The 17,779-nt window shown below is 36.1% G+C and overlaps 1 protein-coding gene across 1 annotated transcript in view; it reads right to left on the bottom strand.

Annotated features, from left to right (window-relative positions):
* The window catches only part of LOC101310623, a 17,696-nt gene extending 1,463 nt beyond the window's left edge, over window positions 1–16,233 (bottom strand). The window contains exons 1-9 of the mRNA XM_004303224.1: window positions 15,020–16,233; window positions 14,492–14,669; window positions 14,190–14,345; window positions 13,850–13,999; window positions 13,272–13,354; window positions 11,502–11,586; window positions 9,617–9,662; window positions 6,396–6,447; window positions 1,290–1,361 (exon numbers count right to left, since the gene is read on the bottom strand). Coding sequence (XP_004303272.1) covers window positions 1,290–1,361; window positions 6,396–6,447; window positions 9,617–9,662; window positions 11,502–11,586; window positions 13,272–13,354; window positions 13,850–13,999; window positions 14,190–14,345; window positions 14,492–14,669; window positions 15,020–16,110 — 1,913 coding nt within the window. The 5' untranslated portion in view covers window positions 16,111–16,233. The remainder of the gene's footprint in view (window positions 1–1,289; window positions 1,362–6,395; window positions 6,448–9,616; window positions 9,663–11,501; window positions 11,587–13,271; window positions 13,355–13,849; window positions 14,000–14,189; window positions 14,346–14,491; window positions 14,670–15,019) is intronic.
* Between the last annotated feature and the right edge of the window lie 1,546 nt (window positions 16,234–17,779).

Genomic DNA, 17,779 nt, shown 5'->3' with positions numbered 1-17,779 from the left:
CCAAAAAAAAAAAAAAAAAAACCCTTTAGATTTTGGTTATAATTGTCAAATCTCACTCACTTGGCATCAATTGTCAATTTCCCTCTCCATCAAAATCAAACAGTTTTCATCTTCATTTCAGTTAGTAGGTGATGTGATACTTATATGGTCCACTTGTTTGCTGATTGTGGCAATCTAACGATTACAGATTAAAATCAAGAACAAAAATCGAATGAGTTTACAAAACATATTAGAAGAAGATGAAAATAAATGATTGAAGAAATGTAAATTGCCCTAATTTGACGGGGAGGGTGTAAATCAACGGAATTATGTTTAAAACATACCCTAGTTTGATGAAATATGGATATAAAATCTCTAATTTTACCAAGAGAGTGTAAATTGACGATTTTTGCCACGTAAAAGGTGCTAATTTTCCGATTGCAAGTTCGTGGTGCAAATCAACAAATATGACCAAATCAGGGGTAAATTGGCAATCAAGTTGTTTTACTGATGTCTACTATCAGATTAAGAAATCAAACTGTTGCAGCATTCGCCTTTTTATTAGTAGAAGAGTTTAAATCTGTCTCCTTCTCGCTAACCTGGTATTCTCCCTGAGATAAACATAAGTTCTAATGGTGACTTTATCCGATGATTGAATCTTCAACCCTAAACCATTCTCTCAAGTACAGCCTAAAAAACATAAACAGATTCTAAGGAGAGATGGATTCTTAGTTTCTTTTGGTAATTATAACATCAGAACTTGTTGTTAATAGTTTTATGTCTATACACAGAATGCTAGATGATGATATCTGAATGATACGACTTGTTTACATTATATTAGTATATTTCCATCCTTATGCGACTAAGAGGCTGTGCTTTGTAGTCTGTACACTGTACTGGATGAGGATACTCCATCTAATATATACGTGTACAGACTACAAAGCATTCCCCTTTCCTCCCATATGTACAGAAACATGCTCAAGATAATATAAACAACTCAATATCACTCCTCTGTGCCTGATACAGTAATGAAAATTAACTGTTAATTCAAAACATAGAAAAAGAAAAAAGAAAAAAAAAATACTGACAGATGCAGAGAAAAAATCAGAATTATCTTTCTGTTTTCATACAAAACACAAAGATGAGTATGAAGAAGCATGCGTCCTCACAATATCATACCACAAAAAGAAATTAATTACACAACCGAATAAATCATTCTTTTTTGGGGAAACTCAATAGAGCAATCATTTTAAGATGTGAGCAGTACTAATAAGCAATAAAATGAGGTGGATTCAAATTTCGTAGCTTACCTACTCGGGATGTTAAGTAATTTCCACGAGCCATTTTCCATAATCGATACCTTCACAAGCGAGTTTAAAGTCCTGTTTTAGGAAGAAAACAGAAGGATCAAATAAGTGTTAAGATATAAATCCCACATCGGGAATATGAGACCTTGCATGTGGGTTTATAAAGGCTTGGGCCACTCCACCCATTGCCAATTGGTTTTGGATGTGAACCTACTACTTTATCAATAAGAATACTATAACGATAAAACAATTAAAAATAAATAATAAAACTAAATACTAGAGCCAAACTGTAGTAGAATTATATAAGTATAAGTATCAAAGGTTATTCATAATAGAATGACTTATCCAGCTTGACCTAAACATAATTATATTTGTATCAAGACCCAAGTCTTTGGTTATCCAAATTCAAAGGAAAAGAGTAGAATCTTTGACCTTACAACATTGTGACCAACTAACTTGCATTTCGACAACTAAAATATTAATTGGACAAGTATCTAACACTAACTATTTTACAACTACATTTTCCATCGCCAAAGATTGATTCACCTGCGGTATTTGTATAGGTACTAGGTACTGTAGCCAGTTTCCTGCAATTGGTTCATGAACCTCTTTACAAAATGCACAACTGAGGAGATACGCTGAAGTTAGGCCCTTTAGGACGAAATCTCAAGTATTTACCTCCCCACGAACAACAAACTTAGCAGCTGTACCATTGAATGTACCATAGCATCCCAAATGAACTTGGATGGGTTGAAAATGGGAAAGGTAGGGTGTCCACTTAAGCTGGTTAAAGTACATGACAGCAATGTTGATGCAGGCCTCTATATTGAAGATAATGGTAGCTTCAGGGTTTGTCTTTTTCCATTGAAAGTTTGAAACAATCATGCACATGCAATCCAATCCTAACTTCCAAAATCTCATCCAATGTGTCAAAAATCACATCCAATGAGACTTTTCTCCAGCCCCTCAACATCACCAACTGTAGCTGTGCGGTTCCGCATTCCAAAGACAAGATGGTCCCAAATTCGAATTTGGGTACCAAATCTGCTTTTCCAATATACTGAACTATGTTACCAGCTGTTCGAATCCCGCTGACCTAACTCCCTTGATTTCATTTTACATACAGCAATATAGAAAGCTTACAGACACTTTAAATTCCCAAGAGAGTACCTTGGTTATGAATGATACATGTATGCTTAATTACTCGTGTTCTTCAAGTGTTATAGATCTTAGTCAACTCAATTTAGGTCCTAAGTACGTTGTGCTGGGAAAACTCTGTTTGAACCATAACCAAAATAAAGATGGGCGGCCAACAATAGAAGCTTATACAGTCGCTTACAAAAACCCCAAAACTCCCATTAGACTTGATTGGAGGCACCTTTTCATTAAACAGACACACACACAATTCCAAACAAACATAGATATATATATATACGACGGCGTTCTAAAGAGGACGTCCGCACTCCGTTTGCCACCGTACGGTTCCGACAACGGCGCGCCTCCACCCCAGCAGTGTTCCCGGTCACTTTCCCTTCCCGGCGAGTCCATTCTTTTCCAGTTTTCCGGCGAGATCACCCAAAACTTCAAATAAAGTCCATCTCGCCAGAAAACTGGAATTCGGCGGACTCGTCAGGGAGGGAAAGTGACCGGGGATGCTGCTGAAGGCCGTTGGGGTGGAGGTGCGCCGTCGTCGGAGCCGTATGGTGGCAAACGGAGAGACGTCCTCACTTTAAGGGCGTGCAGACGTCCTCCTCTGATCCGGACTGTATATATATATATACAGATTTTCTCAGGTGCGGACGTCCGCACCAAAGTTTTGGTGCGGATTTTCATTTTTCCATCACTTCCCGATCGAATTTCCTCAAACTTCCTTCTAGACATATCTAGATCATCTTGTGTAGATCATCTCTACAAAATTTCAGCCAATTTGGTGATTGTTAAGGCCCTCAAAATCGAAAAACAAATCTGACGGACTGAATTCTGTCCGGTTCAGGTATATAACAGAAAAACGCAAGTTTGAAGGCTTTAACGATCACCAAATTGGCTGAAATTTTGCAGAGATGATCTACACAAGATGATCTAGATGTCTAGAAGGAAGTTTGAGGAAATTCGATCAGGAAGTGGTGCAAAAATGGAAATCAGCACCAAAAACTTTGGTGCGGACGTCCGCAGCCAAGAAGGGTTGTATATATATATATGCCCGCTATGAAGCGGACGTCCGCACTGGGCTTAAAGTGTGGATGTCACTCTGTTCTTCTTCGTCTGGCGCCGGCGCTCCTCCACCCGAGCGGACACCAGCAGCATCTCCGATCACTTTCTCTTGCCGGCAATATCGATTTGAAGGTCTGGGCAACAACCTCCACCCAAAACTTTAGACAAGGTCGATCTCGCCGGCAAACTAGAATTCGGTGGACTCGCCAGGAAGAGAAAGTGATCGGGGACGCCTCTGGTGTCCGCTCGGGTGGAGGCACGCCGTCGTTGGCGCCGGACGGAGGAGAATGGAGGGACATCCGCACTTTAAGCCCAGTGCGGCCGCTTCATATCGTTTTCGTATATATATATATACACACAGAGCTTCTTAGCTGCGGATGTCCACATTTATTCTTACGGTGCGGATTTCCACTTTACACTCACTTTTCAATCGAATTTTCACATCTCCACCGTCTAGTATTTAGATACTTATGTATAGATCATCTCTGCAAAATTTCAGCCAATTTGGTTATCATTAAGACACTCAAAACTACGTTTTTCTGTTATAAACATGAACAGTTTAAGTTCAACAGAATTATGTTTATCCATTGGTTTAATCGAGTTTGAGTGCCTTAATGATAACCAAATTGGCTGAAATTTTACAGAGATGATCTATACATTAGTATCTAAAGACTAGACAGTGGAGATGTGAAAATTCGATTGAAAAGTGAGGGTAAAGTGGAAATCCACACCGTAAGAATAAATGCGGACATCCGCACCTGAGAAAATATGTATATATATATACACAGGCCTTTTCAAATACAAACAACCTTATTTATTCAAAAGATACGGATTTTCTTAATTTGACCCACTTTTCAATCGTATTTTCTTATCTTAACCGTTCAAATTGTAGGTACATATGAGTAGATCATCTCTACAAATTTTCAGCTGATTTGGAGATCGTTAAGGTATCGAAAATGAATTAAATCAATGAACGAATTGAAACTGTTTAACCTGAACCGTTCGTGTTTTTAGTTCTAAATCATATCTTTGAATGCCTTAACGATTTTCAATTTGGGTGAAAATATGTTGAGATGATCTACTCATATGTATCTACAATGTGAATGGTTAAGACGAGAAAATATGATCTAAAAATTGGTCAATTAAGAAAATCTGTGCCTTTTGAATAAATAAGGATATTTGGATCTGATAATAATTGTGTATATATATAGGGCTTCTCAGCTGCGGACGTCCGCACCAATGGTTTTGGTGCGGATTTTCATTTTTGCACCACTTTTCGATCGAATTTCCTCATCCCCACTATCTAGTATCTAGATAATATTGTGTAGATCATCTCTACAAAATTTCAGCCAATTTGGTAATCGTTAAGGCCTCAAATTGCGTCTTTCTGTTATAAACATGAACGGTTCATGTTTGACAGAATTCAGTCCGTCCATTTGTTTTTCGAGTTTGAGAGCCTTAACGATTACCAAATTGGCTGAAATTTTGCAGAGATGATCTACACAATATTATCTAGATACTAGACGGTGGAGATGAGGAAATTTGATCAAAAAGTGGTGCAAAAATGAAAATCCGCACCAAAACCATTGGTGCGGACGTTTGCAGCTGAGAAAATTCCTATATATATACATATATATATTTAGATCATATTTTCTCATCTTAACCGTTGAGTAGATCATCTCTACAAATTTTCAGCCAAATTGATAATCGTTAAGGCATTCAAAGATGTAATTTAGAACTAAAAGCACGAGTGGTTCAGGTTGAACAGTTTCAGTTCGTTCATTGATTTAATTCATTTTTGATACCTTAACGATCTCCAAATTAGCTGAAAATTTGTAGAGATGATCGACTCGTATATACCTACAATTTGAACGGTTAAGATGAGAAAATACAATCGAAAAGTGGGTCAAATTAAGAAAATCCGTACATTTTGAATAAATAAGGAGGTTTGTATCTAAAAATGCCTAATATACAATTATATATATATATATTGGTTTTCATTATGTCAGTCATTCCTTCGCTGAGCATCCGATCAGCACTACTTTGTGTATCATACAATCAGCATGACTACCCATCTTAATATGCAACATATACTAGTTGACATTTCTAGTTAAAAACATGCAATAAGAAAATTTAGAGCTACAGTATGAGAAATATTAATTTGCTACCAGCTTGACTATGGCCCAGGCCCCCCGGTGCTTATGAAATTGTGACTTGTCTAATAAAGTAATAATTTAAGCAGCTATTTCTGTTTGGAAAAACAAAAACCAGCAACTTATATTCTAATCTCACAGTTCCCTATGCCATTTATAGAAGCTGCAAATAGCCTGTTTCTATAAGAGTGGCTTTTAAAAGCTGATGGGCTTTGTCATCTATATCCGTATGACCCACAGACAATGTACTAACTAACATTCTAATATTGTCATAGCATAGCATTAGACTATGACAGTAACTACTATACATCTGGGTTCTTTTTTTCTTTTTCTTTTTTCAAACTCTAATGTTAAGTCTAAAGTCGTTTGTATAAACTATAAAGTAGTATATTTCATGCAAGTATACAGAATAGACAATTAAATTATTTTCAGCATCACGTCTTTTTTTGGTCATGTTACGTATGAACACTACATTTTGTACCGAATAGCACTTTTAAAAGCATAATTTGCCAAACACTCAACTACTTGATTTGTGAGCTGATTATTCTCCCAGCACAGCTACAGCTGCTTAAAAAATAAAATAAAACAAAAAATAAAAAAGCCACCCAACTGGGCCTCTACATAGATCTTGTCTATTTACTTTGACAGGAAATCTAATAAGCTCATCTTCAAATGTTAAGCTGAAGAAAAAGCAGCAATTTAAGTAAAACTTCTAAAACTATAAGGATAAAAGTTAAATGACTACCTTGCGTTAGGATGACAGCAGTAAGGTGCATACAATCTTGGAGCATCAACTCCTACAGAAAAATAAAAAAGAATAAATTTCTTAAGAGAGTGTCGTTATCCTCTGTTATTAAGACACTAAAGTGTAATATCATAACACACCATCTCCAAATTTAAAGGAGGTTTTTATCATAACAAAAGAATTTATGAACCCCATGTAAATTAAGACATCAATTCTCTACTTGCCTTGCTCATTTCATTGGGGAAAACAAAAATAGAAGAGCAAATCAAACAAGCAAGTACCAACAAGGAATTTTCTAGGGTACCTACCTGTTTGTGATACCTACATTTACCGATATGACAACAAATTTGTTGTCATTTTGGTAAAGAATATAAAGATATTCATTACTTGAGTAATTTTTGTTCTATTAGAGGTAATTACTCAAATTTAGACAATTTACAAGTTTATGAACAACTTCTTGTTGCAGTAACTTAGTTCAAATATATGTAAATGTGTAAAACAAATGTAGTAATTTTGTTGTCAATGTTGTAAATTTTACTCATTTGCTCCTACTTTGTCCTTATCACCAAGATGGAGTCCAACTCTCTACCAATCTGCTCCTACTTTGTCCTTATCACTAAATATTCTCTTATACAATTCCAACCAAATACACCACAAAAGATCCAAAGCAGCGAATACCCAAAAAAATAAAAGCATTTTTCTGACAGCTCCCACAATCAGACAGCTCCAGGTTGTGGCTTATCGTACACACAACACTACACCACACCTAGGGATGGCAATGGGTAGGGTAGGGTCAGGAGATCAAAATACCATACCCGTACCCTTTTTCATTCCTCATCTCCGTACCCGCCCCATTCCCCGTAATTAAATAACGGGGATTCTCCGTCCCCATCCCCTTTGGGGATTATGTTCCCATACCCGCCCCCAGGGGCGGATCTACCAAGAAGGCTGTATAGGCTGCAGCCTAGACAACAATTGTCTAATTAATCCTATATGTTTGTGCATACTGCTATGAAATCCAAGTTAGTTCAGTTGGTTGTGCTTTTTTATTTGAAGCTCTCTCTGCCCCCAAGGGCATGGGTTCGATTCCTGCTTTCCTTTCTCCTCTTTATACATTTTCTTTGTTTTATTTTCTGTTATTTTCTTTTTCCATGCAATAATTTTCTATTTTCTATCAGTTTTGGACTTTTGGTTCTTTCCTTCTCATTTTTTTTCTCCCTTAAGAGAATTGGGTTTAAAGAGATATTGAAATATGATTTGATAAAATACAATATTGTTTCCATGATTTTGTTTTGAAACATTATTGGCTAAAAAAATTTGCATACAAGAGAGGAATTTAGCCTAGACCACATTTCATTCCTAGATCCGCGACTGCCCGCCCTGATCCCCGTTAACAATTATGTAATAATTAATTTTTTTAAAAATAATTACAAAATATAGAGATATGAAAATAAATTCAAATACATATATAAATAAATTTCTTGATTCAATCCACCAAAACAAATACAAGTCTCGGTTAAAAAGGAAGTTTCTATAAATATTCGTTAAGAGAATCATAGTAAAAAATATTACAAAAGGTTTTACATAAATATCTATTTATAAATAATATATATTAAAAATATATATAATAAATTGTATATAATAATATTTCCATCCTAAATGGGTGGGGATGGGGACGAATATCAAGATACCATATCCGCCCTGTCCCGATTCAAAAATCCGAATACTAAAGATCTCCATACGTGTCACCCGTTTATCCCCGTATATCTCCCCCGTTAGGGTCGAATACCTGTGGGTACCCTACCCGCTGGGGATTATTGTCATCCCTAACCACACCACACCGAAACTAAACCAAACACCACACCAAAACCAAACAATCTTAAGAACCAAAAAAAAATCTGGTTATGATTCTACAGTGAAAAAACCTATTGTCAGCTAGTTATCGCGTATATGCAGTTTTCATCTGTCACCCAGAGATAAACATGCATAGTACTTTTTTTTCTCAAGCATGTCAAAGTATCTTATTCATCCAAGTAATGGCAACACAATAATTTTGCACCTTATTGGAACACTGACCTGCTATATCAACTTGAGAATGACCAAGATAATACAATTTCTCTACCAGCAAGTTCTCAAAGCTAAGCAGTCCATTACAAGTCAATGAGAATACATTAGATGACACCGCTGTTCATGACGATTCGACATTAAAAAGCCTTGGTGCCTTGAACTAACATTCACAATATCCCTGTAATGTTCGTATTTTTTTCCCAATCAATTTGAGTTTTGTAGTGATTGTAGTCCATGTTTTATACATAGTATTTGACTGTACATGTTTTAGTTATTCAAATGCAGAACAATTACGTTTATGCAATAGCTAGCTAGAGAGAGAGAGAGAGAGAGAGAGAGAGAGAGAGAGACATTATTATAAACTGGAAGTCTTGGTTGCTGCCCGGCGGATGTTGGCAAATTAACTGAACCGCATTATTTTGGTGTTCTTTTGTTCTTCTTCATGTGTGATTCTCTTGGTGTGCTGGGCCTCATTTTTTATATATTGATTTCCCATTCTAACTGATCACAACAATGTGACTCAACTAAAAGCGCTGTCTGACATTGCAAAACTCCTCCCAATCTGTAGAAATCTCTAACCTAGACCAAGCTACCTTCTGAATTCTGCTTTGTTAATAGTTTGTTGCTAAGTCATTGAACCCCTTCATACTACTACTTATGGCTTCAACAATCAAATAGCAATACAATGAAATTAATCTTTTCAGCCTTCTTGTCATTTCTTTTCAACTACATCTTATCTTATGTGGCAGTGTCCTAAAAGGCTTCATTAGGCTGAAGACTGTCCAAGTGCTTTATCATTCCAAGGTAAATCATAATGCTAATTCTTACCTCATAAATTATGACTAGCGGTTTCACTAAATATGTGATGTTAAATTTCTTGAATACCTCTTTTCTATAATGGTCATTCAGTCTAGTGGCATAAGTCTCCCCTTTGTCAGCCGGAGGTCCCGAGTTCGACCTCATAATCATCTACTAGTTGTTTGATCATAACAGTAAAAAAATAAAAAAGACATTTCTAGGACCTTTTGTAGAATTTTCAGCATAGTTATACATGGATACACTATGCATGAAACATGGGAGCATATGATGGGAGCAAAGCATCCTACCAAAACAAAACAAAATAAAAAAAATGGAAAGAGAGCTTATGATCTTACCCAAGCTAAAGTAGTTCCAAACTCCTCCGCACAATGTGAGATCATCCTAAGAAGAAAAATTAAAGAACAGATGAAAACAACAAAAAGTGGAGAATATCATCAGTAGATAATGTGCAGTCTATCTTTGCATTGTCTAATGACTTTAGGGATCTGAGAAAATTGTTCCGGAGGCTACATTGCGCTGGACGGGATAAAATCTTCTGTCCCCAAATCTCCTGTCTCCTTCCTGTACCCCATTGAATTTGCGACACATGTCATCGGACTTAATTGAGACTTAACACTGTTAAGTAATTGTGGAAGAAAAAAAAATTAATTTTCATTTTTGAGTTCATCAGCTCAAGAACACGGGCTCAAGAAAAAAAAAAACTTAAGAACACGAGCAGCCTATTCTGATCCAAAACCATCCCCTCTCAACTATTCGATCTCTTTTTGGTTACTCCTGTGCCAGTTCAAACCCTGTTTTCCCCAAATAGGAAGAATTTGAACAAAAAATATTAAGATTTCGAACTTGAAGTTTCCGACAAGATCTGAAGCTTCGGGGATCGAATAAAGGAAAACATGGTTTGAATCCAAACATATAGACTTGAAACTAGACTATGACTATTGTCGAGATCGAATTCTGGAAATATTATGGTTAAAATACTTGATCCTTGAAAAAAGATGAACCAAATTCAAAACCCATGACCGGATGGATATGAATCATATGAATGATATGATCTCTACAAGTGAGGATCAATTCTTATTTGGATATCATACGCGTTTTCATATTCTTCAAAAAGAAATTCACAAAGAAAACCCAATGGAGTGGATCAGTTTGAGATTTTTGAGAGGGAGAGTTAAGAGTGTGCGTGGTCTGGGGAAGAAGAAGAAGAAGATAAGAACAGGTATATTAATGTTAATTTTTATTTTAGTAGGTATATTAATGTTAATTTTTATTTTAGTTTTATTTCAGATAAGAGTTAACAAAGTTTAGACTCAGTTAAGTCCAATGACACGTGTCGCAAATTCAATGGGGTACAAGGAAGGAGACAGGTAATCAGTCCTTGGGAGTTGTTGTTTTGTCTATTAAATGTTGTTTAGAAGCTTAAGAGGTTCATTGTTTGCTAGCTGTTAGGCATTTACTGTAATCTAGAAAATAGGAGTCTTTAATGATGGGAGTCTTTAGAAGAGTTTAGGGAATGTTTGGAAGTATTTTAAAAAGAGTTTAGCTCAGACCTGTAAACTCAGTTCTGAAGCATATTCTATCAAAGTATTCCCATATTGAAATACTTGAAGGCATTCCCTTGATTTCCCTTACAATTCTAGGCTCCAATGGTGATTGGAGTAATCCTTCCCTAGCTCTAAGTGCCAGTTTCACATTTAGTTGCTGGGTTAACCTACTTGATTTGCTGCATCACCATATGAGTGAAAGGTAAATTTCCCATATGGAGAAATAAGAAAATGATGTTAGGAAGGTGCTATATTTGGGTTATTTGGATGACTCGAAAGAAAAATGAGATGTGATGGGGGAGGATTATTGATAGTTTGATACTTTGTGGAATACCTGCGGGTATAAGTTTCTTTGAAACTAAGAAGTAAGAACTGATCATTTTTATACCTGACAGCAGCTGTTTGCTGTTTAATGTACTTCTTTATTGTCTTTTTTTTTTTTTTGTCCACAGTTCTTTTCTTTCTCTTTCACGCCTGTACTCCTTTGATGGTGAATTTCTCATTGGGCTGTTCTGGACATTCTCCCTATTTAATAAATTTCTATTTCCTCTTAAAATGAAAAGTATTTCCGGCCAATGAGAATATAAGATGACATCCAAAAGGAAGAAAAGGGAGATCATGAAGTGGTATATGTAATAACAGAATGGAAAAACAAGAAAAAGAATCGAGCAGATACCATGGTTTGCATAACATATAAAGGTGGTATTTCTTGCTGATCTGTAGAACTTGTAGTGGATTTCATCTTAATGAGAATATGCCAGCTGAAATCAATTAAAACAACAAATAATATTACCATTCAACAGCAACAAAATAACATAATGAAATATACCATACTAAAATAGAAAACCACATGCTTTGGTAAACAAGTGCTTCTCAACCAAATATATTACTGATCAAATTTCTTACATCGTAGAAAGCTCCTTAAGAAAATAAGTAAATATTAAGTCGAAAGCCTGAAAAATACACAAGATTGGTATTTCTGCTAAAATGAATACTTCCACAAAAGGAGGGAACATACAAGCACATGGTTGGTCAAAGGAAATCATCATAAAACGGCAAAAATTCTACCTAACAAACATAACACACTGGAATTTCCGTCCTTGCCAACATAACCAGAGATGTAAGCAGTTAGCTATCTGGAAAAAGATATATACTAGTAATGAAACTTAAAAGACTCATAATGGTGCCACTGATCAGAGAATATATTAGCATTCAAATTTTTATATAGGGACCATACCTTCTACTTAAGGGGGAGTGAAATTGGCACCCCTTTGTTTCAAACCACAGCCCCCTTCAGGAGCATCTTTTCAATGGATATGTGCATGAAGGGGGGTGTTGTTTGTAGAGAAGGGGGTGCTAATTTCACTCCCCCACATACAATATCTCTTTTCTTCTGTACATAAGCAACTCAGACTTATAGCAAAATGTGCATGAAATTCAAATAACAATGAAATACCAAATATCAAAGAGAAAAACAGAAGATATCAAGATCGTAAGTACTGCATCCCACGCCTGTGTTCAACTCTACCAAAAAACTTTACTTGACCGTTGCTTTCTGTTCTCCTATCAGTTTACCATAAGGCCATAGGTTTGAAAATCAGGGGTTTTTTTTTTGCTTATGAAGATTAATTTCACACATGACAAGGCAAAATGTAATATTTGTTTTCACTGGTCAATACAAGAACTATAACCATTAGTTGGCACTTGACGGAACACGTACAACAAAAAAAACAGAATACCAAATAAGTGTTAATTCTTCCATTGAGCTATAGCTTTTTACAACACATAGTTAAGGTCTACTTGACTCCCGCAATAAATAAACAGGACACAGATTTAGAAAATAATAGCATGCTTCTGTAATTTTCCGTCTTGTCTTTTTATCCTCATTGAAAGGTACGTAGAAAGAGCGGTTATGGCAAAATAAACCACTGTCCCCAGTAAGGTAAATCATGTTTCAAGGCTATAGTTAATATCTTATACATATTCTGCTTCTATAGGTTCATTTTAAGATGATTCATACTCTGTAGTACCTCATCAAACCAATTAACTATATAACCCAATTTACCTAAGCTTTAGTTCTTCACTCTAATATTTCCTGATTGGTTAGTTTCTATCATGGGTTTAGGGTAACGCTCTCCACTTAACATGGGTTTAGGGTAACGCTCTCCCTATAGTCTATACACAAGTTAAATTGGAAAATACTTCTCCCTATAGTCTATACACAAGTTAAATTGAAAAATACTTCCCATTAAATAACCTACCCCTTTTCTGTCTCACAATATGGAGGATAAAGCTGGAGGTTCTTGTTCTCTTTTCATAAAGCAAAACACCAATAACAGTAACAAAAACAAAAACCAAAAAAAAAAAAAAGGGTTTAAACTTGTAACTTCCTTCAAATAAACCTGTTTCCCATAAGTAAACACTAAACAATGATAAAACGTCGAACCTATCTAGTTTCATCTTTTCTGCAACTGTTACGTCTTTAATCAGAAATGTTTTCACTGATTGACGGTCAGCCTTCAACGCCTTCTGCAAATTAGCAAATAGCACACAAAGTAAACACTGCATGCAATGCCATTCTAGCAACAACTTAGCTGATTGGTGAATTTGCTCTATGTCTGTGTGTGTTTGTGCCTGTAATAATATATATGTTGTTAACAATAGACGAACAGAGAAGAAAGAATAGGGTAGTGGCTGCTGTCTCCAGTTTCTTTCAAATACAACAGAAACATATAAGCAAATTATAAACCTTGTTCCTCAATATTAAGCATGATTATCAATACCCACCATACACTGGTTGTTATTAAAAAGTGTTTTAAGCAAATATAAAATAATAATACTAATTCCTTACAAAAGCCATCTACCAATATGGCTCTCCATCAGCAGAATTTTAAAGAAAACAATCAACAGCATTAAGTCCAATCAAAACAGTACCGTGACGGAGACAAGTATCCAAACTCATATGTGTATCAGTGTATGCATGTAGTAATTGAACCATTTACAGATAGGTTTCAAATGCCATACCCATCCAAACGTAACTGCAATGTCATTCTCAGCAACTGGGATGTCATTTTCAGCTCCCTGTGGTATTGGAACAATGGAGGGTGCCTCTGGTAGTTTTAGATCACAGATAACTCCCAAAATCCGATTTACCACAGCATCCCCACCAACAATCTGAAAAGATATATATGTTAGAAATATAGCCACTGAAAACAAAACATAACAAAAGAAAATAAATAAAGCAAAAATAAGGTATATCAGGAATAATTGCACTTATTTATAGGTTGAAAAATTTTAAACAAAAATAAAAAATACAAAGGTGTGCACGTAATGCCTATATAGGTACAGAAAATATTTTACTCACAATAACTCTAATCTCCTTTTTAATTTTGGAAGCAAAACTATACTTTATTTCCTTAAGCTTTTCAAGGGTAGCATAAACCCCCCTTAGCACCGCCTCAGGATTATCTTCTTGTCCTCTTTGCTTGGAATCATAATTATCAGCCAGCACAGCAAATACCTGCAAATTAATTAAACATTCAACAAGCTTTAGCAAAGGAATGGCATGTTTCTTTACTGTTAGGAAGGTTGAAATTTCTTTTCAGAAATATATGTATGAAATTGCCGTTTTTAAATGAATTGCAGTACTCAAGAAAAAAGATATACCTGCCGTTTATTTAGATGGTAGCTGAATTCATTGAAGAGTCTTGTTCCAAGCTGTTCATTTTCCATATCAACAAACACTAACACTGGGAACTTTGGTATATAAACAGCAGGTTCAGCATCTAAATCAGTTCTAAGAAGTTCATCAGGTATGTACAAATCCTTCAAGAAGCGCTCGGACCTACAATTCCATTTAAAGTTTCCTGAGTTCATCTAATGTGGTGTTCTTTTGAAATACATCTAATATGATAGTTAGGTCTGCCAGATTTTATACAATCACAATGATCTTATTTATGTTCTTTGTTCATACGGATATTCCTCTGTGATTGAAAAGAGTTCAAGACAGAGAAAGATAAGGACTTGGCAGATAAAGTCGAAACAGCATTTCACTTCACTGTTCTCATGAACATGATATTCAATACAACATGCAAGACATTCTCAAAGTAATGATAAAATTCACAACACAGACGAGCACATGAACAACAGAACAAGAAAAGAAAAACGCACAAAGAAAAAGGTGGAGAAGAATACTCAATCTCACGGATCTGTTCCGGAATGATTTTTGCGAGTGCCTTAGCAACCAATGGTAGACCATGACATTGATCCTTAATTTCACCCTCAATCTTATTCAATGTTTCAACTTGTGAACTGTACAAATTTTCCTCATTATTCCTCATAGTCTCCTGAAATATACTCCAACAACTTTCTCCGTCCAAAGGCTTGACATGAATCACCTTATCCTGCTCCACCAGCTTTTCAGCCACTTCATTCAACCTGGTAGTGAAGATGACCGCACCACCACTACCCTTAGGCAATCCGCGCTGCAAGCGCTTCCCAATGTTGATATGCTGACCCCACATATCATCCAACACAAGCAAATACCTCGCACCCGATAAATGTTGGTTGAGCTTTTCCAAGAGCTCCCCAAGGCCAACTATCTTCCCCTCTACGATTTTCCCCAATTTATCAACAATGCATGTCTCAATGCTGGACCTACTGTACTGTTTTTGCTCTTCCTTCATCCCTGAAAAGCTTAACCAAAATATAGACTTAAACCCATCTATCACTGTCTTCCTCTCCAAAACCTTTTGCACCAATGTGGTCTTACCCACTCCAGCAATACCCACTACACCAATTGAAGTAAATCTAGCACGGCTAAGTCCCCCATTGAAGAGCAAACCCTCTATATGTTCTGCCTGCTCATCAAACCCGAAAACGTTCGGCGGAAGTATGGACTGCGACTTCTTCTGCTGATCAAATCTATTGCCAATTCGTTCCGGCGCCGCCGCCACACTTGCAAGTTTATGTTTTATGTCCTTGAGCTGCTTCTTCATCTTTTGGATGAAATAATATGTGAAAGGGTTGAAGAGTAGAAGCTTCTTGTTGAGCTGCTTGCATTCAAGCTCAAAGATTCGGTACTCCGACAAAGCGTCGTTGAGTTCGTGGAGCAGACTTGTAGTTACAGAGTAACGATCAGGTTGGATCATAATGTCTTTATGTTTCAATACATCTTTTATAGCTGTGAAGTAAGAGAATAAAGCCGAACCTGACAATTCAGACTCTGCCTCCGCCAGAGAGTCTAGGAAACTTTGCCGGAGAAATCTGGCAACCTCCGATGCCATTGCTGGTCGCTCAGCCTGTCAAGGGCGCCTTTAGCCAACGGACAGTTGCTCTCTTCTTCCTTTACTTTTTCTCTCTTTCTCGTCTACTTTCATTCTAAATTGGATGCACACTCCAAGCAGTCCAAACTACAAGATAATTAGGGAAACGTTGTGAATGGTGGTCTCCGTTGTTTGTGGGCATGGAAAGTATCTAATTTTTCTTTTCGATAAAGAAAAGTGAAAGGGTGAAACCGATACCGGATAAAAGTAGAAACTGTGAGCGCCTTACTGCGAGAAATTTAAGTCGAGATTAGTTGAGAATTTTTCGGTTTATGGTCTAAAAGATCTATTTTTTAGCATCTCATCCGTTCAGTTTTGAGGTCTATATGTGTAGATCAACTCTATAAATTTTCAGCCAAATCAGTAATCGTTAAGCTAACAAATTAGATCAAAATAATGGACGAACCAAATATGTCAAACATGAACCGTTCAATTCGTAATTGGTAAATAACACTTATGAATGTCTTAACGATTTTCAATATGGCTGAAAATTTGCAGAAATGATCTACTCATAAATACCTATAAACTGAATGGTCAAGATGTGGATATAAGATCGAAAAGCCGAAAAGTCCTCAACTAGTCTTCAACTTAAAAGTCCTCATTATAAGGGTTTCCTACAAAACTATAACGAAAAACCCTTAATACACCAAACAATAAAAATTGAAATTGAAATCAGTGGTTGAGAATAGAGAGTCTATTCTGTCATCCAGCAACAAGAATATAGTGACCAATATCTGCACTGGAATCTGCAAGAAAGTTTGTATCACGCGAGATGTGTGTAAAAGTAATTGAAGTAAATTGTGAGGCAAGGCATCTAATATCACATGTAATTATTTGGATACGCCAAGATGTCTTGATGTAGTTATTGATAGAGTCTATGGGAATAAAATCACCCTCAACTTGTATTCTGGTAAAACCACATAGAGAGGCAACCAAAAGACCAGCTCTTAAACCTAACGCTTCAGCTAGAAGGACATTTGTTGTCCCTCAAAATTTAGTAGACGCAAATAAAGTACAACGTTGATCATTTCAGATAACAAAGCCAGCAAAAACATTCTTATTTGATAGAACTTAACCATCAAAGTTTAGTTTAACAAATCCAAAAGGAGGAGCATGTCATTTGATAATTTGAGAAGAAGATGGAAATTCTTGTATAACATGTATTTACACGACACAATCTTAACCGTTCATAACAATTCATATGTTTGACCTCCATGTTTCTATATTATTTTTTATAATTCTGACCATGTATGTATGTATGTAAATATACACGTCGTGTACTGAAGACGCTCTCAGAAGAAGAAGGTTTATATTGTGCTGTAAAAGAACTATTAGCACAATAATCAGCAACTAAGGTGGCAACAATATAAAAGATTTGTAGTAGAGTTTTATGAATTTGTCCAGAAACAAGATTGTTTCTAGCATGTCAGATGCTATAACAAATGATCATGATTTTGCAGGGAAGAACAGTCCGATGTATAGATGATTGCAAAAGCAACTTCTCCAGCTAGTGAATGAAAGAACCAGTGTGATTACTATCTAAATGAATACCAACAGAAGACTAAACTTTAGATGTATGCTCTTCCTCTATGATAGCCACTCCAGCCTTGCTCAATTTTTTTTTAGGTTC

Source organism: Fragaria vesca, linkage group LG6 (assembly GCF_000184155.1).
Source record: "Fragaria vesca subsp. vesca linkage group LG6, FraVesHawaii_1.0, whole genome shotgun sequence".
NCBI classification, from domain to species: domain Eukaryota; kingdom Viridiplantae; phylum Streptophyta; class Magnoliopsida; order Rosales; family Rosaceae; genus Fragaria; species Fragaria vesca.
This window is presented reverse-complemented; position numbering and strand designations above follow the sequence as displayed.